The sequence below is a fragment of the Balaenoptera physalus genome (genome assembly GCF_965194825.1).
Source record: "Balaenoptera physalus genome assembly, chromosome: 13".
NCBI classification, from domain to species: domain Eukaryota; kingdom Metazoa; phylum Chordata; class Mammalia; order Artiodactyla; family Balaenopteridae; genus Balaenoptera; species Balaenoptera physalus.
Window position 1 is genome coordinate 91,056,819 of NC_138892.1, and position 27,084 is coordinate 91,083,902.

The 27,084-nt window shown below is 36.6% G+C and overlaps 1 protein-coding gene across 6 annotated transcripts in view; it reads left to right on the plus strand.

The window, feature by feature from the left end:
- SLCO1A2 (solute carrier organic anion transporter family member 1A2) overlaps positions 1-27,084 on the plus strand; it is a 114,020-nt gene that overhangs the window by 36,242 nt on the left and 50,694 nt on the right. For 2 of the 6 annotated variants that reach the window (XM_082421078.1, XM_082421073.1), the window contains exons 2-4: positions 20,365-20,555; positions 20,910-21,031; positions 25,982-26,123. In XM_082421078.1, coding sequence (XP_082277204.1) covers positions 20,972-21,031; positions 25,982-26,123 — 202 coding nt within the window. In that variant the 5' untranslated portion in view covers positions 20,365-20,555; positions 20,910-20,971. Of the gene's footprint in view, positions 1-14,909; positions 17,975-20,364; positions 20,556-20,600; positions 20,786-20,909; positions 21,032-25,981; positions 26,124-27,084 lie in introns of those variants that run through there. The other 4 variants (XM_082421075.1, XM_082421074.1, XM_082421076.1 and 1 more) reach the window with 4 other exon arrangements.

The window sequence follows — 27,084 nt, forward strand, 5'->3', positions numbered from 1 at the left end:
GTCATTTTTAATAGTCGTTTTAGGTGGATTTAAAAACAGTGCATTAATTTTGTTTTTAATCATTTCATAGATGGTCAGTCAATATTGTTTATCTGATTATCTCAACATATTTTCCTCGGAAATTTGGTCTGTATTTTGTCTCTGATGACTCTCAGTGGCAGTGGCTTGATTTGTGTTTATAAGATCATATGCTCTTTTTTTAAATTCTTTTTAAAAAATTATTTATTTTTGGCTGCCTTGGGTCTTTGTTGCTGCGCACAGGCTTTCTCTAGCTGCGGTGAACGGGGGCTACTCTTGTTGCGGTGCGCAGGCTTCTCATTGCAGTGGCTTCTCATTGTTGTGGAGCATGGGCTCTAGGTGCACAGGCTTCAGTAGTTGCAGCACGTGGGCTCAGTAGTTGTGGTGCATGGGCTTAGTTGCTCCACAGCTTGTGGGATCTTTCTGGACCAGGGCTCAAACCTGTGTCCCCTGCATTGGCAGGCAGATTCTTAACCACTGCGCCACCACGGAAGTCCAAGATCATATGTTCTTCAACTAAATCTGTGGGAATCCTAAGGGCCCATATTGGGGATATTCCCTTAGAAAGGATATGGTTTATTTGCCACTGTCCAGAATTTGCTGACATCTGAGATCACTTAAGCTCCAAGGAGGGTCAAGGTAATACAGGAGACTCACATTAGCTTCCAACCTTGAGACACACCCAAAGCTTAGGACTTCAAGATCTCAGGACTCCTATTATTATTTGTTCCCAGAGAGACTTTCTTTCACTTACTGTTTACTCATGGCTCTCTGCTCAGATTTCATTTCATTGCCTCCCCCATCACACTCAGATTTCCTTTCCTTCTTGTGAGATTAGCCATGCCTTAAAAATGTTTGTCTTAATTTGTCCAGGTTCTAGTTGTCTTTTAGTGGGAGGGCCCTTCAGTATAACTTCATACTACAAAAGCAGAAGTGTGTATGCATATTTTAAGGACTTCCAATCTATATAGTCAAATTGCCCTCTAGAAAGCTTATAATAATTTACACTCCATTAGCAGTGTGCTAGGATACACTTTATTCTTAAGTTTGCTAACACAGGATATTGTTTAGAAAAAAAATACCCATAAATCACAAGAAAAAGGAAAGTAGTATCTTTATATTAACGTAAAATTTTTTTTAATTTTATATTGGAGTATAGTTGATTTACAATGTTGTGTTAGTTTTAGGTGTACAGCAAAGTGATTTAGTTATCCATATACATATATCTATTCTTTTTCAGATTATATTAACTTAATTTTAAAAAATTAATAATGAAGTTTAAAAAAATTTAAGTGTTTCTTCGGGTCATTTATGCAATTTAGTTTTTAATCACTTAGGCATATGGATTTGGATATCAGGATAGGTCTGATCTGGATATAGAAAGTCTTAGACATGGATTATATAATCCAAGGAGAGCATGTACAATAAGAATAAATTAAGACAAAGTATATCTTAGGAAACATCAAATTTTATGAGTCATTTTGAGGAGTAGGGGCCAGAGGAAGAGATGGGAGTATTCAAATATGACTTATTGGGAGAAAAAAGTGATGTCAGAAATCAATGAAAGAGAAAGTCCAAGAAGGAAAATCTTGGTATGAATGTCACATTATGTAGATAAATAACATAGGATGAAGACTAAAAAATAGAAATTTGAGGTCAGCCAGTAAAAGTTCACTGCTGACTATAACTTGTGTGCATTCAATGCTTGGTATGGACAGACACAGTATAATGGCATAGCGTGACAGTCCTGAAATGTTACTGATATAGATCACTGGATCTTAACATATTGAGAATCAAGCATCCTTTTAAGACTCTGATGGGGAAAATGAGCTCTGTTTTTCCGGAAAATGTGGATTTGAACATGCAATTTAAATTTTGAGCACAGTATCTAGAAATTCATATTCCCTCTGACAACCTCCTTTATATAGATTCCACTACTGTAGCCTCATGGCAGACTTTTGATCATAAAGGCAAGAAGAAAGACAGACCAATAGCTTCAGGAGAGGTTAGCGTTAGGTTAAGATAACAGGTAAAAAATGGCCTGGCACTTACTAACTATATATTCAATAAATGTTTATTGACTTTTCAGTAGGATAGGAGAGTTTGGTAAGACGGGAGAGGGAAAAGATAATTGTTGGTATAGTGTCCCCAGAGAACTGGGAGGCAATGGGATTGTGAATATAGTGGAGAGGATAGTCTTATGGGGATGAGGGAAGCAGACATTAGAAATGTGTGTTTTTCAGAAACTGCTTTGAGTCAGGCATTGTGTTAGGACATGTTTGTACAATACCTCACTTAATCTTTAAACAAGATTAGCTTTTACAGATGAGCATTTGAATGTTTAGAGAGATTACATAACTTTTTCAAATTCATGTTAGAAAGTGGCAAGGAGAAGAGTCTAACCTCCATGTGTCACACAACAAAACTGCCACACCTGGTACAGTTATACAGAAATTAAGGAATTAATTACTATCGCTAAGATTGGACTTGGAGGGGAGGGAAATTTGGGAAATTGGAGTCTCTATCTTCATTGTCAAACTGTTACCAAACTCAGGTTCAGCTGTTCGCAGGTTGAAAGCCAATAAATGAGAGACAAGTGTTGGTGAGAAAAGGAAAGCTTGCTTTATTCAGAAGGCCAGCAACCTGGGGAGAACGTAGACTTGTGTCCCAGAACCAGCTTCGAAGATTCTGCTTGGCCATGAAAGTTTATAAAGAGAAAAAAGAGGAAAAAAATCTCAATCACTGAAGTAGGGGGTCAGATTCTTTACCATCTTCCATAGTGTGCAGGTTTGTTGACTTCTTGTGATCTTTCTTTGGATGCTATCTTGTTCATGCAGTCAGCTCACAGGGTTACTGAAGGAGAAAAGATCTAGTCCTCCATTAATTACTTATTCTTCATTCCTACTTCTTCAATCTAAGAAAAAAATCAACAGGTTAGACAAGGCATGGTGTGATCAAAAGATTTGAGAGGTGTGCTTGGGTGGGAGATTGGTGAAGTATGGAGGCACCTGGTATAAAGGTTAAGTTAAAATACAGCTTTTGCTAAAGTGACAACAAAAAGGGCCTCATGCAAAGAGCTGCTTCCTGCAAAGGGCTGCTTACAAAACGGCAGAATGATCCACTGAGAATGACCATTAGCCTGGCCTACTCCTCTCTACTGACTTGTCAGCACTGTCCCTTAGATGTCTGGATGGATGTCACACAGTCCTGCAGCCCCTGGGTCCTGCATCCTGCCCACCTCCAGGTCTGACAGCATTGGAAGCTGGGATTGATGCAAACCTCTGGGAAAGAGCCAAGTTGTTCATAGGAGATTTTCAAATATGAGCTAGATGAAAAGGGAGAACAAAAAGAACATAAAAGATCCATCAGAGGGATCATGTATTATTTCTTACCAAAGCCACCCAGCTTTGATTTTATTTTTGTTGTTAGTTTGTTTTTTCCTAATACCACTCAGTGAGTACAGAAAGAAGCTGTGGAATTGTCCATGGTGTAGAAGCCTTAGGACTAACTTTTTTCCCCTCTGTACAATATTACCGTCTATCTTGGTTCAGCAGATTATTAGCTCTTTGAAACCTTATTTACATTTTTTGTTTTGTTTTATATTCAGGACACTTCACAAATAATATTACTTTTGTTGTTTGTATTTGAGTTTTATTATAATTTGATCTAAAGCTAAGTAACTTCCAAGCTAAGTTGATATGTGATAGAAATTAACTGGTTCCAAATAGTCATTTTTTGTTGCTGTTGTGAATACTGTGGTTGGATATAATTATAGAGATGAGCTTTAAGGGATAATGTGTATAGTCAAAAGAACTCTGGTTTAGATTTGATTATTTAAGCAGATCTGATAATAATTTAAGAGTGATACCCTGTGATTAAGTTGTAACACTGCTCAGAGAAGTGGCATATGATTAAGGTTGAAATCTAGCTATTTTATATTCACTGTTAAAAAAGTTGAATAACCTATGCCAAAAATTCCTTTAAAGATTAGTGGTTTCCCTCTAAGTGTAAATTGATTGGTTGACAAAATTGCCAAGTTCACTGAGATATTTGTACCTACATCCACTCATACTCCTCCCATCCCCACTCCCATGGAAACAGTCAAACAATCAATGAACCAACCAAACAGTAGAGGAACAGGGAAAGAGTATTTTTATTTTAATGTGTTTCAGCATAAATGGAATGAAGCTATTTGTTGCACTAGACTTTTGGCTGTGGGTGGAAAAGCCAACATCTATGTATACGGTGAGTTTCAGAGTCCCACCACAACAAAGTGTTATGTGTAAACAGCAGATGACAGACAAAAAGGAGTGTTTACCTGTGGGCAGCCATGAAGGGCTCATTGAGAGTGAGTGATGTTTTTGGACACACACTCAGCCATAACATCACCCTTAATAGGAAGACTCAAAATGTTCAATTTAGAGATGCCCTCAGTCAGATGACCTAATTGAAATCAGATGAAGGGAGAGATGTAGGGTAATGATCCAGTTACTGGGAAAGTAGGATAGGATTAGTTGGGATTTTACTGACACTACAGAAATGGAGCCACCAGACTAAAGCCCCTTAGGGCTTAGAATTTCATCTAACTGCTACCATGCACCCCTCCTAATCCTTCCTCTCTTTGCATTTCCAGAGATAAATTCAGTTTTGGCGATGTAGGTCTGGACTGAAGTGCTTGGTGAAGTACAATTCTAAGCTGTCAATCTTTGAAATAAAACAGCAAACCTTCCTTTTAAAGACTATCCTGAAATGCAAAGGGAGGAAAGGCCAGGAGGGCTGGATGATACCAATTAGACAAAATTCTAAGGGGTTTGTCATTAAAGCCCTAAGGAGCTTTAGTCTGGTAGCTCCGCATGCAATGGAGGACGTTATGCTACAGGAAATAATCAACCAGTCACGGAAGGACAAATAAGGCGTGATTCTACTTATATGGGGCAACTAAAATAGTTTAACTCCTAGAAACAGAGCAGAACGGTGGTTTCCTGGGGCTGGGAGCAGGGGGAAATGGAGAGCTACTATTCAACAGGTATAAAGTTCCAGTTACACAAGGTGAATAAGTTCTAGAGATCTGTTGTGTAACATTGTGCTTATATTAACAATACTGTATTGTGTCCTTAGACTTTTAAGAGGGTAGATCTCATGTCAATTGTTCTTAGCACAATAAAAACAAAACAAAGCAAAACAGAAAAAAATAAAATAAAAATAAAATGTGGACTGTTAAAACCAAGACAAAAACAAATCAAACAAAAACCACAGCAAGCGATTAAGAGGCCGATGGCAATTGGAGACCTGCCATTTTCCATAACAATATAGGGATCTGAGGGCATCTTGAATCCCTTTCAATCTGTCCTACAGATTTTGTCCCAAGATTTTAAGTCACAGACTGTCAAGACTTCTTTGAAACCCAGGAGAAAAGCTCCTAAGGCCAAGTTCAAATCAGTACAAAGACCCAAAGGCCAAGGGCATGTTGGTGGGCTTCCAGGGCATTTGTCTGATCTCAGTTATTTGGGGACATAAGAAAGACTGGTGTTGGTGCATTTCAAATAGTCCCTTGATTCACGGTTCCTTCCAAAACTTTTAACATTTTCCAGTAATGTTTATAAGTATTGTAAGGCATTTTAGAAAGTGCAAGACACCAAATGTGTGTTGTTTGTGGAGACACTTTGAACTCTCCTCAGCTGGGTGAGAGTTTTCTTTAGGTCTGAGGCCCAGGAATATGTTGTAGGTGAACTAGAGACCACGCACTGGGAAACTGCACAAATGAAACAAGACATCTTGCTTTTCATCGTCACCACACCCTGAACTCTGTGACCTCTGGGCTTGTCCTCTCATGTTATGGATGGAGCACGGTTCACTGTGTCATGTAATTGTCTACATGTCTTATCTACTGGCTTCTAAGGTGCTTCAAAGTGAAGGGTACTGATTGCTAACTTCTCATTACCCAATGCCTCTTAGCAGAGTGCCTCGGACACATTTAGTCACCTTGTTATTTTAGTGTGATGTCATATGTGTTTCAGTTTTTCCCAGATTCTTGTTTGCTATTAATAGCCTTTATTTTTTTGTTTGTGGTTGTTGCTCTAAACTTTAATTTTTTAAATATAGGTATTTTGCCTCGAGTTTTATGTTTAGAAATAACTTTTTCTCCATCATAGCCTATAAATGGTCATAAAAAATTCCTGCTAGAGGTCCTTTGTGCATTTCATTTGGGATATGGAATGAAGGGAGAATTTAATTTTTTTCTTATAGTAATCAACTATCTCAAAGAAAAGTAATAACACTAATAAATAATTGAGTTGAATGGATAATAAAAATAAAGAGATAAAGAATCATATGGCTTGATCATTTGTGGCTTGATACAAGATTCAGTGAATATTGGGCCTGAGGACAAGGAATGATATATGTAAATTCCTACTTATTCTGGCAGTCTGAAGACATGTTACACTAACGCAAGACCAACCATTCATTTAGTCATCTTTGATTTGGTTGAGATTTCTTGAATCCACATTTTTGAACTGCCTAGTAGTAGGTAGGTAGTACACGTTCCAAACTCAGCACCAACTGGGAATTGTGGGTATAAAAATATGGAAAAACCATAGGCTGGGCAACAGCTGAGACATGAAACAAGAAACGTTTCTGATCATTAAGAATGGTACTTACATTCTTATGGTGAAGTACAGACAATTATTGCAAATGCAGGTAGAAAAGCTCATGAAATGGTCTGAGGTTACTGATTCACTTCAATACCCAACCCACTGCTTTGCACCCTTTGTACCAAATAAATTGCACTTGAGGAAACAGATCAATTTGGGCTAACTTATGTACCAACAATGAAGTTTTAAGCAAGTTTTCTTCAAAGTTGTTTCCTTTTTAGCAATCAACTTTTTTCCAATTCAAATTACCAAAAGAATGACAATTCCTCTGTACCTTAAAACACTCTTCACCTTTCAAAATGATACAGTCTTGACAGATGGGCTATAAATAGTGGCTTTTCCCCCTGTAGTTCAAAATAAGTCTGAACTTGGGATCAGTCATATTACTAAGAGCTTCCCACAAGGAGTGAAGGAAATGCTCTACCTTACGTAGGTGGATTTACATTGCAATTACCATAAAATACAATGAACCTACTATTAATGTCACAATGGCATGTGCATGGCTTGCTAGCTCATCTTGTTTCCAAATGAAGTGTATTGGAAAATGTGGGTGTTTCTTTTCCAGTGGAGTGGAGCAGACAGCCTTGGTTATATCTTTGCAGAGTCAGAATATACAGTATCTGATGATATTGGAGTTTGGGTCACACAACAGGCCAAATTCCAGGCAAAGGGAAACTGCTTTGGAATCTATAACTAGTTTTTTGCTTTGTTTTTAAAAATAACTAGGTATTTATCACTGCTGGGAAGATGTCTATACCAAAGGTTTTGCTGAAACTGGGTTAAAAAATAGTCATATATGCAAATACCATATGATATCACTTATATGTGGAATCTAAAATATGACACAAATGAACTTATCTACGAAACAGAAACAGACTCACAGACATAGAGAACACACTTGTGGTTGCCAAGAAGAAGGGGTGCGGTGGAGGAGGGATGGATTGAGAGTTTGGGGTTAGCAGATGCAAACTATTATATAGAATGGATAAACAACAAGGTCCTACCGTATAGCACAGGGAACTATATTCAATATCTTATAATAAACCATAAAGGAAAAGAATATGAAAAAGAATATAGATATATACGTTTTCTTCAAAGTTGTTTCCCTTTTAACAGTCAACTTCTTTCCAATTCAAATTACCAAATTTGAATCACTTTTCTGTACAGCAGAAATTAATACAACATTTTAAATCAACTATACTTCAATAAAATAAATTAAATAAATTGTCACATGTGTTCCACATATGTTGGCAGTTACAATTTGATTTGACTGTACAGACTATCAATGCAAGTCCTCTTAAACATAATAATTCATCCTTGATCTACATCCTGTGCTCAGCAAAAATGTGTCTGTGTTTGATGTCCCTTCAATACATATTCCCCTCTTGCCATCATTTCATGGAAGTAGGTGAATTCTTCAAAGATCAAGGCACTGAAGTTCATTTGTGGAATAGCCTATTTCTTAATTTACTAGTTTACCAGATATATTGTTTTAAGGATTAATCAGCATAAGCATATTAAATGGTTCTGTATATGCTTTCCTATAAACATAATTTATTGACTAGATTAAGTGAATATGAATTTTTTTTTGAAAACATTCAAGTACCCAATGAAAAACATTTTACATAAATAAAGTCTTCATAAATGCACTCTCCCTAATTATATTCTTCATGAATATGTTTTTCACAACTAAGAATATTTTCAGTGAATTTATTCATCTTTATTATGCTTTTAACACTACCTTAGGGTGGGAGGGAGACACAAGAGTGAGGGCATATGGGGATATATGTATACATATAGCTGATTCGCTTTGTTATACAGCAGAAACTAACACACCATTGTAAAGCAATTATACGCCAATAAAGATGTTAAAAAATACTACCTTATTAGAACTTATTCTTAATATATTTATATTAATATTTATTAGAAAATAGTCATAAAATCACCAAATAAGCCTAGGACTCAGCTTTTGACAAATTGAACATTCCTTAAAATGTGTTTAATGAAGGTATATGTATATTTAAAAACAATATTCCTTATAAAAAGTTTTAGTAAATTTGACAAGTTTGGTGTTTGGTAAATTGACATTGCGACTGACCTCAGGTTTAATTCTCTTATCAGTTCATTGACTTAAGAAAGCATAATTTGTGATTATCTTTCATGACTTGGAATAGAAAAATACATCTTAGCTTTATATTGTTCATTCAGTCTTGCTTACTTGGCTTCTAGGATGATATAGTGAAAACTAATTTAAAATCAATTCTAATTTTTAACAGGATACTATGAACCCATTCTCACAAGTGATAATGATCCTGAATTGTTCAGGATTAGCTGTTTACCTAAAATGAATGAGCAGACTTCTTTATTGTCTGTGCTCAACGGAAAAAAAGATGTCGTGGTCCTGCTTGCAAATAGATGTTACTGCTTCTCTGGTTCTAAAATTTTAGAAAAGGCTGGACTGTTCTCAGTCTGTAGACCAATATGTTTACGTCATAAGCATTGGTCCACCAGATTGTAATAATTTAGTTTTCCTACTGCAAGGAGGAGGTAGATTCCATACGAATATGCTACTTTCAACAGACATTTAGCCTGGATTTTCTGAGAGGTAGGTGAAGAATGAATTGAATTTGAACCATGAAAAGTCACGTTCCTAGAAAATTCTATGGTTGTACTTAACAAGACCAAACACAAAACCAAAACAGATCAAAACCAAAACAGCTTCAAATAACTGAAGGTTAAAAATTAACCTGCTTCTTTGAATGTGCCGTTAATGTTTTTACAATAAATTTTTGGGGTAATGAGAAGTACCATTTAGCTCATTTACTCACTGTCTCCTATGGAGTGATTACTCTGTGTTTATATGAATATGGATTAGGAAAATTGTTCTGCACATATGAGCTAGAGATTTTGAAGAAAGAATCTTTATTCTCAACACTGATTTTACCAAGAAAAGGGGGGAGTGGTATTGCAGTTAGTTATTAAAGAAATAAGGAATAGGGTTTACTAACGTCTGAATTCAGTATACAAGAAGACTCACTCTAAATCTAAAAGCTCAAACTGTTACCTTTCCTTTAAAAAAGAAAATCCTTATTTGTATATAACTTGAGTCAAATGCATTGTTGATTTTGCACTGAGTAGGACTTTAATTAATCTGTTCATTTTCTCTTGTCTTTCTCTTAGGCATATAATTTTCTGCAACATTCATTCAGATAAGTTACTGTATAGTAGGAAGGATCTTAAAACATTTTCCAAACCAAATGTATTTGCCTCTTCGGTTTCTTGTGTACTAAAATTCCTAACATGTGAGCTAGTCCTTTTAATTAAAAAACTTAACAAAGGGCCCCTATTAAAATATGAATCTGCCTGGGAGGAGCATATTAAATTCAAAATTAAAAGGTGGTAATATATCAGTATGAATGTATTAACTAGATTAGTTTCATAGCAACTAGAAAAGAGTAGAACCAAGACATAAAACACTGTGGAAAGTGAGTCAGGTGAAACACTATAATTCATACTTCTGCGAGGCCAAGTATGGGGTACACTGTGGGTTTATGGTATGGTGGGTAAGGGGAGGGAGGTGTTCCTTGGATTACATCTTCTCTCAGGCTTCCTATAATGCTAAAACTGCACAGCTCTCTCATTCTAGGAGTTCTGAAAGGCAGCACATGGAACTGTTTAACCCCTAACATTAATGCTACATACAAATAGTCACTCAGTAAGTGAGATTTATCTGATTTTTGAAGATACATAAATTCAGTTACGGAAATGCCAGTTTTCACTGCTCAGCGGTCCTTTTATCAGATTTACCCAGCTGGTGAAAGAAAAAAGTTTGACCTATATTATCCCTTTGCTTTTTTTCTTCTGTCAGTTCTCACACCTTATCTGTATGAAGTTGCCTGTGTGTAGACAGAGTAAGTGGCCAGGTAATGGATGTGATTTGAAAGGTATTGCAAAATTTTGTGCTATTCTATCCCATGTCCCTGCCAATAGAAATGTCCATTATCGACATTTCTCCAACGCATGAGATAACCAAGGTGAAATCTTTCTCCTTCATTTTACAAACATATGCATTTTTTTTCCCCTCTGGGAAAGAAGAAAAGGATAAGCTACTTCCTAATCAGAATGGTGTCTTAGGTAAGAAGGTGTTACACTGGAAAGTAGCAAAATGAGGCAGTCAAGGAACATATATAAAGAGTTAGGGGAAAGGGAGAAGAGAAAAAAGGGGCTGAAAAATATGTTTTCATAGAAGTTAGTCTTTGATTTAGCCTGTCATCTGTCATATTGATTAAGGAGAAAAAAAGTGACAAGGGCAATTTGACTCTCTGGAGATGCCAGGTGTAGGTCACGTGGGTGCACACGTGCATGTGGGTTTCTCACAGTATGTATAGGTGTTTTAGCCGTCCTGTTAGTCCCTAGGTCTATTTCAGTGAGAGTTGCTCTGTATGTAGTTGTTGTTTTGATGTGCTTGTGATGGGAGGTGAGACCAGTGTCCACTTACTCTGCTATCAATCTCTTTTGAAAAGTTTTATAAATTAAAAAAGTTTATTTAAAAATAGATGATTCTACCTAAAATGTTTTATTTTAGATCAATATGTTTGTAGACAAATTATAAACTTTATGATATTTGGTAGTATTAAGTAGGAAGGCAAATTTTTGTCATATATATCATGTTATTTATCATGTGATATACACTCCTTATTTTAAATTAATATTGAGAAAAAAGCATGACCTGTTAAAAAATAAATTCAAAGATGACATTCTGTTGTATTTGGCTTCAGAGAGTCATACATTAAAATGTAGATTGGTGTTTAATTATTATATGTGTTAAAGTGTTAAAATAAGAAAAAAGCTGATATAATGTTTGGAAGTTTTACACTTTGGAGTTTAAAAATGTTTGGAGTTTAAAAAATCTTAAAAATCAATAAACAGTATTATACTGTTTGTATTTAGAACTGAAGGAATAAGATAATAGATTTTATGTCATTATTTGCAGATATTTCTAACTAGATGAAAAAAGAGCATCTAGATACCATTCTTCATTTTATTCTTTCTTTCCAAGAATTGGTTTTGATACAATGGAATCATAAAATGAGGTACTATGCTGTTGGAGGATGGAGGGGATGAAAAGTGCCCACTGAACTGAGATGGTGTCTTGAGACCGAAAAACAAGGCAGGCAGCTCCATATAATCAATGGATCCATTTATTATAGGGCAACTTACTCACAAGGCAGGATCTATTGGGGTCAGGCGACAACAATCCCGAGGCATTCACATCTGCACTCTGCACCACCGAGGAGCCGTTGGGGCAGTTTTATAGTTAACCTAGGGAATGGGGTGAGTGCTTGGAAAAAGGGTGTACATTCCTAAGTCAAGATTTGTGAATGGGGGGACTTCCCTGGTGGCACCGTGGTTAAGAATCCGCCTGCCAATGCAGGGGACACGGGTTTGAGCCCTGGTCCAGGAAGATCCCACATGCCGTGAACCGACTAAGCCCGTGCCCCATAACTACTGAGCCTGCGCTCTAGAACCCATGTGCCACAACTACTGAGCCCACGCACCACAACTAATGAAGCCCATGTGCCTAGAGCCCGTGCTCCGCAACAAGAGAAGCCACTGCAATGAGAAGCCTGTGCACCACAAGGAAGAGTAGCTCCCGCTTGCTGCAACTAGAGAAAGCCCGCGCGCAGCAATGAAGACCCAATGCAGACAAAAATAAATAAATAAAAAAATTTATTAAAAAACAAAAAAGATTTGTGAATGGGTAACTAGTCTCATGGGTGCTGGAGAATACGTCAGGGAAGGTTTTCATCGTTTTGGAGAGACTAACAGAGGATAGAGGCCACCTGGTCCTAATGATTATTAAACAATGTCTATTAACTACAAATCCCTTGACCACAGAGAAGTGGTTTACAGAACAGTACAGTCCTGGGTAGGGTCAGTGGAAAGAGAGAAGAAACTCTGAGGGCTCAAGATGGTGTCAGTTATTCTAACAGCCTTACACAGGCAAATTTTAGGGACTTCCCTGGCAGTCCAGGGGTTAAGACTCCACACTCTCAATGCAGGGGTCATGGGTTTGATCCCTGTTCAGGGAACTAAGATACTACATGCCATGGGGCCAAAAAACTTTTAAATAGAGGAATGAAACTTACTGATCAGATGAAGGTACTCTTGAGGGACATTTATAACATTATTTTCTTTATGCTCCCCATTAGGTTAGATTTTAACATCAGTGCTTTTCATGCTTTCTGTCTTTATCCAATGGTCTATTAGAGGTATAAATAAAACAGTGTATGACCACAAATACAGTTTAATATTGTCTAATATTCGAAACCAACATGCTGACAAATGGTACTCAGCTGAGTGGTAAACGGAGGAGAGGCTAGTCCTGCCCACACTCATCTGATTAACACTAGTCCTGAGCATCTCGCTTGATATTTATTCAGAGCTCCAAACTCTTCCCTTTATATAATTTAAACAAGTGTTTTATTTACTAATACCAAAGTAGAAATGAGAATTGATACCTTTATGGCTGGAAGCACATGGAGCCAGTTGGGAAGTTCTGAGTAGCAACTCTGGATGCTTCCGGGCTCTAACAGTCAGTGGCTCTGGTCAGGAAAGTTACAGATGCCTCAGGCTGTTCTGCTAAATTAAAGTCCAAATAATCAAAGAGAAGGGAAAGAAAGAGGAGACTGACAAAGGTTCTTAGTGAAAGCAAAATAATTAGAGAACCAAGGAAAAAAAAACAGTTAAGAAAGTTGTTAAGAACACAGCATTAACATAGATTAGAAATGTGCTACCTTCTTATTACGTTTTTAAAGAATCAATTCCAATGACGCTTGTTCTTTTCCCCTATATTTTTGTAATTGAAAATATATATAATGATCCTTGTGGAAAACAGTACATAACTTTCCAATGGAAAAACAAGACAAAATCAATCATAATCCTACCCAGAGGTAACCACTATTAAGATTCTAGTTTTGGTCCTTCAATATTTTATCTAAGTGAATACAACAGTGAACATACACACCACACCAGCGGAGAGGCAGCTTAGGGTACTGGATAATAGTCTCTAGGGCCAGACTGCCTGGATCTGAATCCTGGCTCTGACACTTACAAGCTGTGTGACCTTGTACAAGTTACTTGACCTCTCTGTGCTTTAATGCCCACATCTTCAAAGTTGGGATAATATTATTTAGGTCATAAGTTTGTTTTGTTTTGTTTTGTTTTTTACCATTCATTCTCTTTATTTTTTTATTTTATTTATTTATTTTTTTAACATCTTTATTGGAGTACGATTGCCCCACAATGGTGTGTTAGTTTCTGCTTTATAACAAAGTGAATCAGCTATACATATATATATGTCCCCATATCTCCTCCCTCTTACTTATCCCTCCCTCCCACCCTCCCTATCCCACCCCTCTAGGTGGTCACAAAGCCCTGAGCTGATCTCCCTGTGCTATGCAGCTGCTTCCCACTAGCTATCTATTTTACGTTTGGTAGTGTATATATGTCCATGGCACTCTCTCACTTTGTCCCAGCTTACCTTCCCCCTCCCCGTATCCTCAAATCCATTCTCTAGTAGGTCTGTGTCTTTATTCCTGTCTTGCCCCTAGGTTCTTCAGGACCTTTTTTTTTTTTTTTTAGATTCCATATATATGTGTTAGCATACAGTATTTGTTTTTCTCTTTCTGACTTACTTCACTCTGTATGACAGACTCTAGGTCCATCCACCTCACTACAAATAACTTAATTTCGTTTCTTTTTATGGCTGAGTAATATTCCATTGTATATATGTGCCACATCTTCTTTCTCCATTCATCTGTTGATGGACACTTAGGTTGCTTCTATGTCCTGGCTATTGTAAATAGAGTTGCAATGAACATTTTGGTACACGACTCTTTTTGAATTATGGTTTTCTCAGGGTATATGCCCAGTAGTGGGATTGCTGGCTTGTATGGTAGTTCTATTTTTAGTTTTTTAAGGAATTTCCATACTGTTTTCCATAGTGGTTGTATCAATTTACATTCCCAGCAACAGTGCAAGAGTGTTCCCTTTTTTCCACACCCTCTCCAGAATTTATTGTTTGTAGATTTTTTGATGATGGCCATTCTGACAGGTGTGAGATATCTCATTGTAGTTTTGATTTGCATTTCTCTACTGATTAATGATGTTGAGCATTCTTTCATGTGTTTGTTGGCAATCTATATATCTTTGGAGAAATGTTGTCATAAGGTTTTATGATAACTAAATGAATTGGCAACTCTAAAGCTTCTAAAACTGTGTCTGGACTACAGCAAGTAGTATATAATATGTATATGTTTTATTATTATCTCCAATTATATATAGTTTTACAAAAATGGTATCACATTGTATGTAATATATTAGGATTTGTGTTTTTCTAATCTGGTCATAGCCCTTTAGGACAATCTGCTTCTACATGCTTTTCTTGTATGTTGGAGTCTTTGAGAGTATCCAATCAATAAATACCAATAAGTACCAGTGGCCCCCCCATCCTAACTGTGAATCAATTGAAAAATAAGAGACACGTATGACACACAGATTCCAAAACATCACTTCTAGCACTGACAAGCTGATGTGAGGGCATGTGGCTTATTTCTGCTGGCAAGCAGGCTTTCTTACAGTTAACCTCCAAATAGATCAACCTCCCCACGTCAGCCTTCTCCACATGGAGTGAGTGAGGGTATGGAGAGGAAGGACATGTCATGCTCATGGAATTCCATCTATACAGAAGGAAATAATAAGAATGAGGAATAATAATATTATCCTTTTCCCTTTTTCTCCTTCCACCATGGAAAAGTTTTCCTTCTGATTTTAATGTACTGTTTTTACTCTGCTTGTTGAAGCATTTTAACAAAGCACTTAGTGGTAATTGACACTATGTATCTCAAATTTCGTTGGACATTTTCCCCACATATAACTTAAATAAGAAAGCTGGATATACCTTGGTAAGTGAAGATTTGGTGACAATGGCTGTGTTTACCTGATGCGAAAGTAGTTGGTTAATATATCTGACCAGTTAAAAATCAGTTGATTTGATGACAAAATCTCATTTGGTATCACATAGAGATTGCAGGGTCTGCATATGTAATGTCAAGAGCTGGCCAATTATGCAAACTAGTTAAATCTCCTGAGTCTTCTATTACTGAGAATAAAAAGAGCATTAAGGATTGAAGGTATAATATCAATAACATCAATAGGTACCCCTCATTGAATGTTGATTGTGTGCTAGCATCATATTACATACTTCTTATGTATTATCTTATTTAATTTTATTGCAACTCATCGTTGTTGTCGTGGTCACTTGTATTGGGCCCTCCCATCCTCTGATCCTTTCTGTCCTCCATGGGACTGACTTCAGAAAATTAAAATGTCCAGGTTGCCTTGCATCTGATTTCCAGTTAGGTTGTCAATGAGAGGTATTGGTGTGAGACTAGGGTTGTAGAGGGGAAAAGTCATTTCTCCAGCTCCATGCATTAAGTGGTGCCTCTGGCAGTGGCTGTGTGTCCCTAAGGGCGCGAGGTCCTGCAACTCAGCCCTTTTCCCTTTCTGATACATTCTCAGGAGTGAGAGAGACTTGCCACTGACATAAATCTCTGGGTTGCTCACCATCTGCCCAGTTTGGCTTTTTAACTTTTCCGATGCCTTTAGAACTAGTTTCCCATAATTAAATCCTCTATTGAACTACCTGTCATGGGTTCTATTTTCTTGTCTGAACCTTGACTTATGTAAAGATAGAGATTATCTTCATTGTATGGGTAGATTAAGCGACTTGTACAGAATCACACAGCTAGTTTGAAAACAGGCTTTCAAACCAGTAGGGCCTCCTTTTGAAGCCCAAGTCCTTAAACTACTAGGCTGTATCAAAATGATATTCCAAGTGACTGTCCAAATAAATAGTTTTCATGAATTGCTTATTTTTATTACTTAGTTCAAATTGTTTGCATGATGGCATGAAGCAGCTATTATTATCCTTTAATTGTCTATCTCTCCCATTAGCTTGTGAGACTGCTTGAGAGCAAGCACATATGTTATTCATCTTTGTATTCCTAGCACCAACTACTGTGCTTGGAATGTAGTAGAGCCTTAATAAATATTTGTGGAATGAATGAATAATAATCACTGCCATTTACAGAGTGACTATTTCATTCCAGCAAACATGCTAGGGGTCTTATGTAAAATTTATAACTCAGTCTTCATAACAATCTTGCAAGGTAGGCATAAATATTCCAACATCATAGGTAAGGGAAAATAGGCTCAGAGTTGAAACAATTCACAACTAAACTAGAATTAAACCTTAGCTAACAGGGCTTTAAAGTCTGCCCTTTTGACTATATCTAGCTGCTTCCATTAGTATGAAGAAACAAATATATAAATAATTGGGTTGGAGAAAAATCTAACATCTTATTGGATTTACAGTTATTAGAGGGACTTCATAAACAGATGAAGTCTTATCTCTATGAGAAAAAAGAGGAGTTCAGTATTTTCTTGCCATAATTAAATGAAGAAACAAGTTTTTGTATCTCAAACTATGCCTATGCAAGCAAAAGGAAGAGAAATTGGGTTAATAATCTGAAATATGAAATGGTTTAAATTGCCAATGTGGAAAACATTGGCTATTCCCATAATTACCTAATCATTCTCTAGAGTTACTTGGCATGAGATGTAACCCTGATGATATTCACAACTAGCTCTCCTAAAGACTTAGAAGTCAGGTTTTAGCTTTACTTTTCCACGTCTTGGTTTATTATCCAGCACAACGCAGTAAGTTTTCCAAAGTAACTGGGTAGGTATTTTTATTGCTGGATTGCTGATGATGGCTTTCACTTGTGTTTCTGTGTGTTCCATACTTTGCTTTGCTTGGTAAAATCATATGCATGAGTCTATGGCCCAGTTAAGTTTCTCCCTTAGTTTTACCAGAGTGATGCATTTCTAGTAACTCCTCTGAGCTTGGACTTAAAATAATATCTATACTTGTAAGGCTGATTTGCAGAATCCATGTCTTATTCTTTGATTTCTGATGAAAAGTAACTAATAGAAGCAAAATAATTTGGTAGGCGTCATACAAAGAGTCATTGTTAATTCTCCACGTGCTTCTTTGGCACATACTTGCTTGGTTTGGTATTGGTTGAAATTATTTCAGCTGGATACCACCAAGAGTCTGTTCTCTTCTTGCAGAGCTAGGAGCCATTTGAAGATTCTGGAAATAAACAATTTTCATAAGGTCTTTGCTGGCGTGACCCTGTCTTTTTCCCCAGGGAAAGGATGTTCTCCTAAATCTTCTTCATGTATGTACTACTAGTTTTGCCATGATAAAGTAAAGCCTTTATTTTGTTAATTCAGTAGGAGAGATTAATATAAAATTAAATGTAGACATTTTCCCAGGTGATTTATAATAATAAAAGCTATGTCTATGTATTGAATACTGGGGAAAGAACACAGTAAGACCGTTTATTTGTTTGATAAATCATTGTATTCTCTTGTCGTTGAGACCTGTCATTAAGGGCTGGAAACCAAGGGGTGTTAAAAACCCCAGAGGTTGCTGTTCCATGGGTGTAGAGTTTCAGTCATGCAAGATGAAAAAGTTCTAGGAATCCACTAACCAAAAGTGTGCAGGGAGGGAACAGTTCTGTAATGTGCTTTTACCACAATTAAAACAAAAATAAAAACAAACACAAAAAGCAGAGTCGTGACCAGTAGACATGGAAGAAACCCAACTACATTTGTGCTGAAGAATTACCTGCTCCCATTTGAATGTCGAGAAGGAGTTAAACTGATTCTCTACTTCATAAAACTGCAGCAAGGCGTTTTCATTAGCAGTGATGACTGATGGATATTGTCGGTGATGCTGTGATCCCAGGAGCAGAAGTCACCGTGTAAACAAAGCTGTGCTGACAAAAGGGGACTGTTCACAAAGCTGACACTAGCGTGGCATTGAGAATATGAAGAAACAACGTGTGCATTCTCCGATTTGGGGCCAAAGTGCTCAATAATGATTGGGACATTAACTATTGGAATTTACAAATTTTAAGTAAAAAGAATAGATCTTATTCATTCATTTATTTATTTTCCTCCGCTAAAATTTTTCAAAAGTATCTGAAAAGCTAAAATGTTTTCACTGTATAAGTTGGCAAATTAAGGAAAGTTTAGTGTTAATTGAATCACATTTAATTCTTTCCAAGTGCTTAGCTTTAAACACTACAGTGAAAAGACAACTGTTTAAAAACTTCTTTCAGGGCTGGAAACACATTTTGAAACAAACCTTTGGGGCATGATGATAAAACCTGCACAATATCACAATGCACAGAAGGAAAAACAGAATTCCCTGATGTGGTGATTTTCTGTGTTACCAACTACAGCTTCTATGCCTCCTCAGGTATATAGGAAAAATAAGCATTTAGAATAGGCATGTTTTTAGCCACTAAGATGAGTGAAGACAACTTTGATACCAAGAGGAATATATTCTCTCCCTCTCTTATCATTTGACTGGGTAGCTATATTGAGCTCTAATATATTGAAATTTAAGCAAGCTGTAGCGGGGGAAGAAAAAACATAAAGGAGAGAGATTGAGTTCTAAATGTAAGAGAAGGAAAAACTGAGAGCAGTTGAGAGGTTTATGATAAAACCAGAGGTATTATAGATGAAGACCAAAAAATAGCAGTTTCCACTCTTTTGAAAAATTATCCCATTCTATGGGTTTTTCTAAAACTAGTGTTATGTACTTGCGCTACACTTAAGGTGACTTGGAATTTTATGGGAGGGATTTCAGCTTGAGTTCACTTGTATTGTCATTCAGAATTGCCAAGAGTGGTCTCTCGTAATTTTCACTTATGACCTATGGATTTTTTCACCACTTACATACCAAACAATTTGTATTTGATCATACACTGTCCAGTTCTATTCCAATGTGTTTTATTGAAAAGTTTTACCTTTCCCAATAAAAGTATAATTTCCTTGGGATCTGGGTCCAAGTACCTTTCACAGAGCCTTATACTTCTCTACCTAGTTTATATTGTCTTTAGGACAACTTGTCTGTCTTGCTCACTGCTGAAATCCTGTGCTTAGCACAATGACTGGCATATAGTAGACTTCTGATAGATATTTGTTGTCTTCATAAAAGAATGAGTAAAGAGAATTAAGCTCATACATAATTGTTCAGTGGCTATTGCCTTAATGTGTATAGGGGAGTGGGATTCAGGTTTTAAAAATTAGTGCCATTCGGGATATTGTTAAATGGATATTGTTCAGAGGATTTTGATCAATTAACCCTGGGGATACTGTTAAGACAGCATCTGGCAACTTGAAGTAGATTTACTAGATTAAATATAGTCAGAGGGAAATGTTTTGGTTTTAGTACAAAATATTGCCCTAATTTCAAGAAACGAAATAGACAAAATCTTTGACAAACGGTTAGTAGAATTTAATAGAGTTTAAATCATCCTTTTGTTTTACATATAAAACATTTTAGATATAAAAATGTGTACCTATATATTATATATACACATAGACACACATATATCTGTATTTATTATATATGTATACATATAGGTTTCCACTTCTATCTTTGATCTTCTCTGAAACCTCACTTCTTAACTTGCGGGATTCTTTTCCAGATCATAGAATTATTTGTTATTTTTACTTAGGCGATTTCCACGATTAAAATTCCATGTCTCCCCAGGTTTCCGTGAATCAGCAGTGCCCCAGAAAGCGCTTCCCTTCCTGAGACTCCAGGGAAGTCTTGGAACACAAAGAACTTGAAGAGGGAGCCTGGCCAAATAGAGATTTTTTGAGCCTTTGTAAGCTTGCTAAAGCAGATTATTAGTACAAACAAAATCAAAGTCTGTGTGTTCCTAAAAGCAGCATTTTCATGTAAGTCCAAGGAGCTCACTTTAGTTTTATTTGCTTTGGCTAAAGAAATGAAAAGCTTTGTTTTAACCACGTGGGCATTATTTTGCAAGGGGATCATAACAAATTGTTCTAATCTGTAATTTCACTAAAGAGTTACTACAGTGATTTGATGTAACTTTTTCAATGGAAAATTAACAACTAAATCTTTTCTAACGTCATTGTTTTCTAGACATGAATCAGAAGCTTCCTAGGTATTTTTGTAACATTTGTAACACAATGCATTCTGATTCTGTTATTCAGATTCAGTGCTTTCTTCAAAAGAATGACGCTTTATGACTTTGTCAGCAATTTAATAGATTTTTGTCTTCTTAAAAGAATAGAACTAAGAAATATCAAGATTTAAAGCATAAACACCTTGGAACACTCAGAAGAGCAACATGGGAGAAACTGAGAAAAGAATTGAAACTCATAGAATAAGATGTCTTTCCAAGTTGAAGGTAAGGACTTGCTTTGTGTGGATATATGTATATGCACCATATATATATTTTTAAACTGAGACCTTGTAAAGTTGCTTATATCTTCGTGTATTAATCTAATAATAATGTCATACTACCTGATATATTGATAAGTTCTTGCTTTAATGAAGTTGGTTTGTAACTGAGGGTGTGTCTAAATAGGATTATTGATTCAGGCAATTTAATCGGAAATAGTTTTGAGGGATTTAAATGGAAGACAGGATCTTAAACACTTTCAAGCACACAGTATATTACAGTAGGATTTAATTTCCTGGATCAAAGGCCAATTTAATGTTCACTCTTCTGGGGCTTCTAAGTCAGAGGAGTATGGAGGTCTCTCCTGGAAAATGGTTCATGGCACAGAAATGCTTTGTTGATCTGTATTCAGTGATGCCCTCACAATGATCCACTAAAACAAATGTTTACTTCAAGCTTTGGCATCATACCAATCATTCTCTATAAGAAAAATGCCCATTTTGTTAGCTGTTTCTGGTATTCTTGACTATTTTAGAGCAAATTCTTTTTGCATAGCCTCAAAGCTATTTTGCCTTCAAACAAAATTTAAATTTATTTTAAACCAAGGAATCTGGATAATTGTCTTGATTCCACAGCTAGTGCCTGCAAGTGGTTTCCAAACTACGACACTGCCACCAGTTTCCTTCCTATCAAAAGTTTGTTTTCTCTTTATACATGTGTAGGAAAGATCTACACATGTACCGGAAAGGGGAGAATCATGATATAGAGCTGGAAAATTACTTTTGCCTGAAATGCTCTGTTAATTATATATTTTAAAAATCCCCTTAAATTATTCCTAATTCTCATGTCCATCTCCTAACATTGAAGGGTTAAAAATAAGGACTGAAGCCCAGGCTATCTAGGTTTATGTCGAGTTCAACTACTGACTTGCTGTGTGACCTCGGAGAGGTTGCTTAACGTCCTTGTGACTCAGTTTTCTCATCTGAAAGGGGTAACAACAGTACTCATCTCATAGAATGTTTTTCTTTTTACATCCTTCAAACAATGACTGGAATATTGTAAACATTCAATAAATATTAGCTATTATTATTAATAGCATTTGTGGATAAAGGTCAAGTATTATTTATAAACAATTGGTCCTTAATTTTTTCTGACTGGAGTTTGGCAGGACTAGATATTGATCTGAAATGAGATAGCAAAATACTGCAAGCACAAGTTTATCAGGTAAAAGTAAGAGGCAATCGCTTCATAATTAGCCGGGTTTCTCTGTTTCTCTGACCTTAGACATATGCTCATTAAGCAACATTTTTAGAAGATATCAAAGGACTGTCTTCAACAAATTTGCTTCAAACTCTGGGGCATTATTAAAAGCTGGTAGGACTAGCTTTATAAATATAGAGGTTATTTTGCACTAGACATGAGTCACAATGACCACTGGTTGCTTTCACTCTATGAAGAAAACCATACAGGTTAGGAAGCCCATCTAAATGTTTCAGGAAAAGCACTGGGGTCATGATTTACCTAGTTTCCTCTCTTAAAATGTTAAATAAAAGAAATTATTCTCTCAAACATGATCTGTACTTTATTTGATAGGCCTTGCTTGCTTTTAAATATAAAATCTGAATGATAAAACCATGTGAAAATTGTTTACTCTCAACAATGTGCTCTGAAAAGATTTACAGTGTGATGAGAGACAGAATTTCTACAACTGGTATTTAATATAAAAGGATAAATAGCTAGAGATATAGCTATACTATCTTGGCAGGTATATAACAGTATGAATTTTGACTCATATTGAGCTTGATATTTAAATTTCCCAGGTCTTTTTCACATACATTTCTATTCAGATTTCCCCAAACTAATTGGTGCAGATAACTTTTGGTTTAGGTGTATTTAATCCTATTGAATTTCATCTTATATTCAGCTTACTTTCAGCAGTGACTACTTCTTCAAGATGTTTTTGAATACTGATTCTGTCATTCATTCAATAAACTTGTACTGGATGCCTACTGTTTGTGAGGCATTTACTAGACCCCGAAGATACGAAGGTAAATAATATATGGATCCTATCATTGACTTGCTCACAGTATAATGAGGGAGGAGGTTATAGGCATCCAAACACATAAATAACGTGCACTGTGGGGAATTCCCTGGCAGTCCAGTGATTAGGACTCTGGGCTTCTACTTCAGGGGCAAGGGTTCAATCCCTGGTCAGGGAACTAAGATCCCGCATGTCACATGGCACGGCCAAACAGATAAATAAATAAAGTCCTTTAAAAAAAATAAAGTGCACTGTGCTGAGGGCTGTAATAGAGGCAGGCACACAGCAGGGTGCAGAGATAGGGAGTGAGTGGTCAAGGCTACCTCGGAAGTAGAAAGACAAGGAAGACTCCACAATAGAAATAATGATAGAGTTGAGTTTTAAATATTGAGCATATATTTATCAGATGCACAAGGTGAAGAAAATCATTGCAAGTGCAGGACCACCTGTAAAAGAGGTGTAAAGTGGCATGGTGAATTAAAAGAACTATAAATAGAACATTATGTTTAGGGACATGCAACAAGAGATCATAACAAGGTATATACGAGGTTTTATTTGCCATCTAAGAAGTAGGGATTTTTGTTCATGGGAAGCCACTAAAAAGTTTCAAGAAGTGGAATCACATGCTAAATATGCATTTTATTCATTTGTTTGACAAATATTTATTAAGCTCCAAATTAGTGGTGGCAGGAGGTGGAAGGGAGATTGGAGGTGGGAAAGACTAGAGGAGACTAAAAAATGATTGCAGTTGTCTAAGATAAACTTTGTAAACATTTGAGAGATTTCAGCATCTGGGTGGTAGTTAAAGCCATGGGAATAAGTGAGATTTCCTAGGGAGAGGGTATATAGCAAAAAGTGGAGGGTATGAGACAAAAGCCTGAGAAGAGAAGACTGGATAGAAAGAGTCTAGAGATAGGTGGAGATACAGGTATACATGGGGGGAGGGGAGGGAATTTCAGGAAGAAATGAATGATTAATGATCTTAAATGACTCCGAGATATCAACTTAGCTGAGGACTGAGAAGTACCTATTGGATTTGGAAATCAGGAAGTTGTTTATGACCTTTTATAGAGTAGCTTCAAGAGAGGCTAGACTGTAGTAGACTGAAGGGTGAGTGGAAGGTTCGTGTAGGCAATGAATCTAGACTATTCTTCCAAACAGCTTGATGGTAGCTGGAGCTACCATCAGGGATGAGGGAAGATTTTTAGGACAGAAATGTCTTGGATATATTTATAAGTTAGTGGGGAGAGAGGCAGTAAATAGTATGAGGATGAAAGTAGAGGAGGGGGTCAACAATTGATGAATCAGGATCTCAGCAATGGGAAGAATGGATTCCAGAGCATGGCTGGAGGGAGTTTCTTATACAGGAGGAGGGATACATCCTTTTAAGATGGGAGGGAAATTGGAGGGGTAGGGAGGGGTAAATTTGAAGGTGAAGTTGCTGAGATCATTTGCTGGTCGAGAAGAGCATGGGGCTGAGTTGGAGACTGGCAAAAAGAAAAGATTGTGAATAATCTTGAAGGGAGTGTACAAAGTGCAGTATAAATTGTGGGGTTGGTTCAAGATTGAGAAATTGGAAGATGGAGGGGTGAGGATTTTAGGGATATGAGTGTACTGGCTGGAGAGTAAATCGAATGGTCTCTCAGGATGGAAGTGTCATCAGGAAATGGAAAAGCCCTATGGCATAGGATTGGAGACTACCATTCAGGTTGATATAAATATATTTATCTATAATTTGTTGATTTGGAAGCATTAATCTACCTGACTTTGCTCCTTTTTCAAATCCCTTACTAAGACCTAAATCTTTTCACTTCCAATTTAATAAAACTATCAAAAATTTAACTTTTGGGGCTTCCCTGGTGGCGCAGTGGTTGGGAATCTGCCTGCTAATGCAGGGAACACGGGTTCGAGCCCTGGTCTGGGAGGATCCCACATGCTGCGGAGCGGCTGGGCCCGTGAGCCACAACTACTGAGCCTGCGCGTCTGGAGCCTGTGCTCCGCAACGGGAGAGGCCGCGATGGTGAGAGGCCCGCGCACAGCGATGAAGACTGGCCCCCACTTGCCACAACTGGTGAAAGCCCTCGCACAGAAACGAAGACCCAACATAGCCATAAATTAAAAATAAATAAATAAATAAAAATTAAAAAAAAAAAAATTTAACTTTTTAGTAAAACCATACTAGTTTCTGCTGATCACAATGGTTCTATCTGTTAAATTGTCCTTGAGTTTTTTGTTACAGATGGTGTCAGCCTGACTGCTGTCTGGAATTATATCAATACCTAGGAAGTGTGATTCAATATGCAGAAATTTATTGTACTGTATTCATATTTGTTTATCATAGCAAGTACCTGTTTATCATAGCAAGTTTAGAAACATTTTGTACGGTTTATAATTAAAATATTGCTTTAAATAAATTAACTGGCAATGAGTAGCAATAGAATGTTGTATAAATTGCATATTACTTTGTTCAAGAGAGAACTTAAACAAATTTGCTACAGAAATAATGTCTTTGTGTAACGCCACATTCCTTTTTAAAAATTAACATACACGTATTCTTTTGTACTACAGAGAGTGTTGCAATGCTGAAGATCAATTTAAATCATTTGCTACATGTTATTTAGAATGATTACTTGCTTCTGTGTATGTATAAGACGTGCCCATAAAATAATGAGGCTACAAATGACCTACACAATTCAGTATCACTAATCAATTAGTCCCACTTTGGATTTTCAAAGAGAGAACATAGTATGGAAGACCAGAAGAAGAGATCACTTTAAAAGCTTCTTCCAAATACAAGAGTTACTTGAGGTGGAGACAATCAGTCTTTTGGTAGAAGATATTTTGTCAACGGGTGGCAAATGTACAATTTAAAAATAAATTTTTCATATGTTTTCTTGAACTTTTTTTCTCCCTAGATGTTTCTGTTGGCAATAACATGTGCGTATGTATCCAAAACACTATCCGGATCTTATATGAATTCCATGCTCACACAAATAGAGAGACAATTCAACATCCCAACGTCTCTAGTTGGATTTATTAATGGAAGCTTTGAGATTGGTAATGAATTATTTTTCCATTACTTCTTTTTATACATTATTTTATCCAGGGAGCTAGTCTGAATTTTACTCTCCTTATTTTCCGCTTTGTACCATTTAGCTGACTGAATGTATTTTCTAAAATGACTTAAATAGCCTAGCTCACTTTCGAATATGTTGAGAAACAATTCATTTCAATATTATCCCTGAATAACACTTAAACATTGTCACATATCCCATCATGGGACTTTTTATTCTAATAGTTAAAATTTTTTTACTCTAATAGTTCTTTGGTTAGCTAGCATGAGTAGCATAGTGTTTAGAGTACTAATATTTAATCTATTATTTGATAACCCTTAGGGCTTTATTTTCATGTTTAGAAGATATCATGGGAAACAAAGGAATCTGTTTCAAAAAAAAAAGCAAATATTTTTCTTCTCCTGCTGTTTCTGGGAGGTTGACAATTCTCCTTTCTAAGTGCAGAGCCTATTCTTAGGCTTTGATTTTTGTGGCTGACTGGGAAGATGTGAGGACAGAGAGAAAGAATGAGGAAGGGAAAGATTTCTTCTGTGAACAAACCCGCATAGAAATACAAATGTCACTCCTTTTGTAATGGCTTTTACTTCCTTCAAGATGCAAGTTGCCTTTAATATTTTTAATCAGTATCTGAAAGAAAAATTAGGATGGGATAGACGCAAAACTGAAGCAGGTGATGCTTGATCTTGTCTCCTAGTGCTCGGCTCTCTCAGACCTCATTCTGTGCTACCCGTTTGCTGGCTATGGAGATCCTGGCTACGGAGTCAGAAGTCACTCCTTGTACAGTCCTTGTGTAAACTCAGCTGACAGTCTAATGGAGGGCATAGGTGCAAAATAATTTAACTGAATGCAGTAAGTTTGGTGACATAGGTATATGCAATGTCCTATAGGAACACAGAGGAGAGACACAACCTCACTTAAGGAAGATAGGCTCTTGAAGTAAAAGT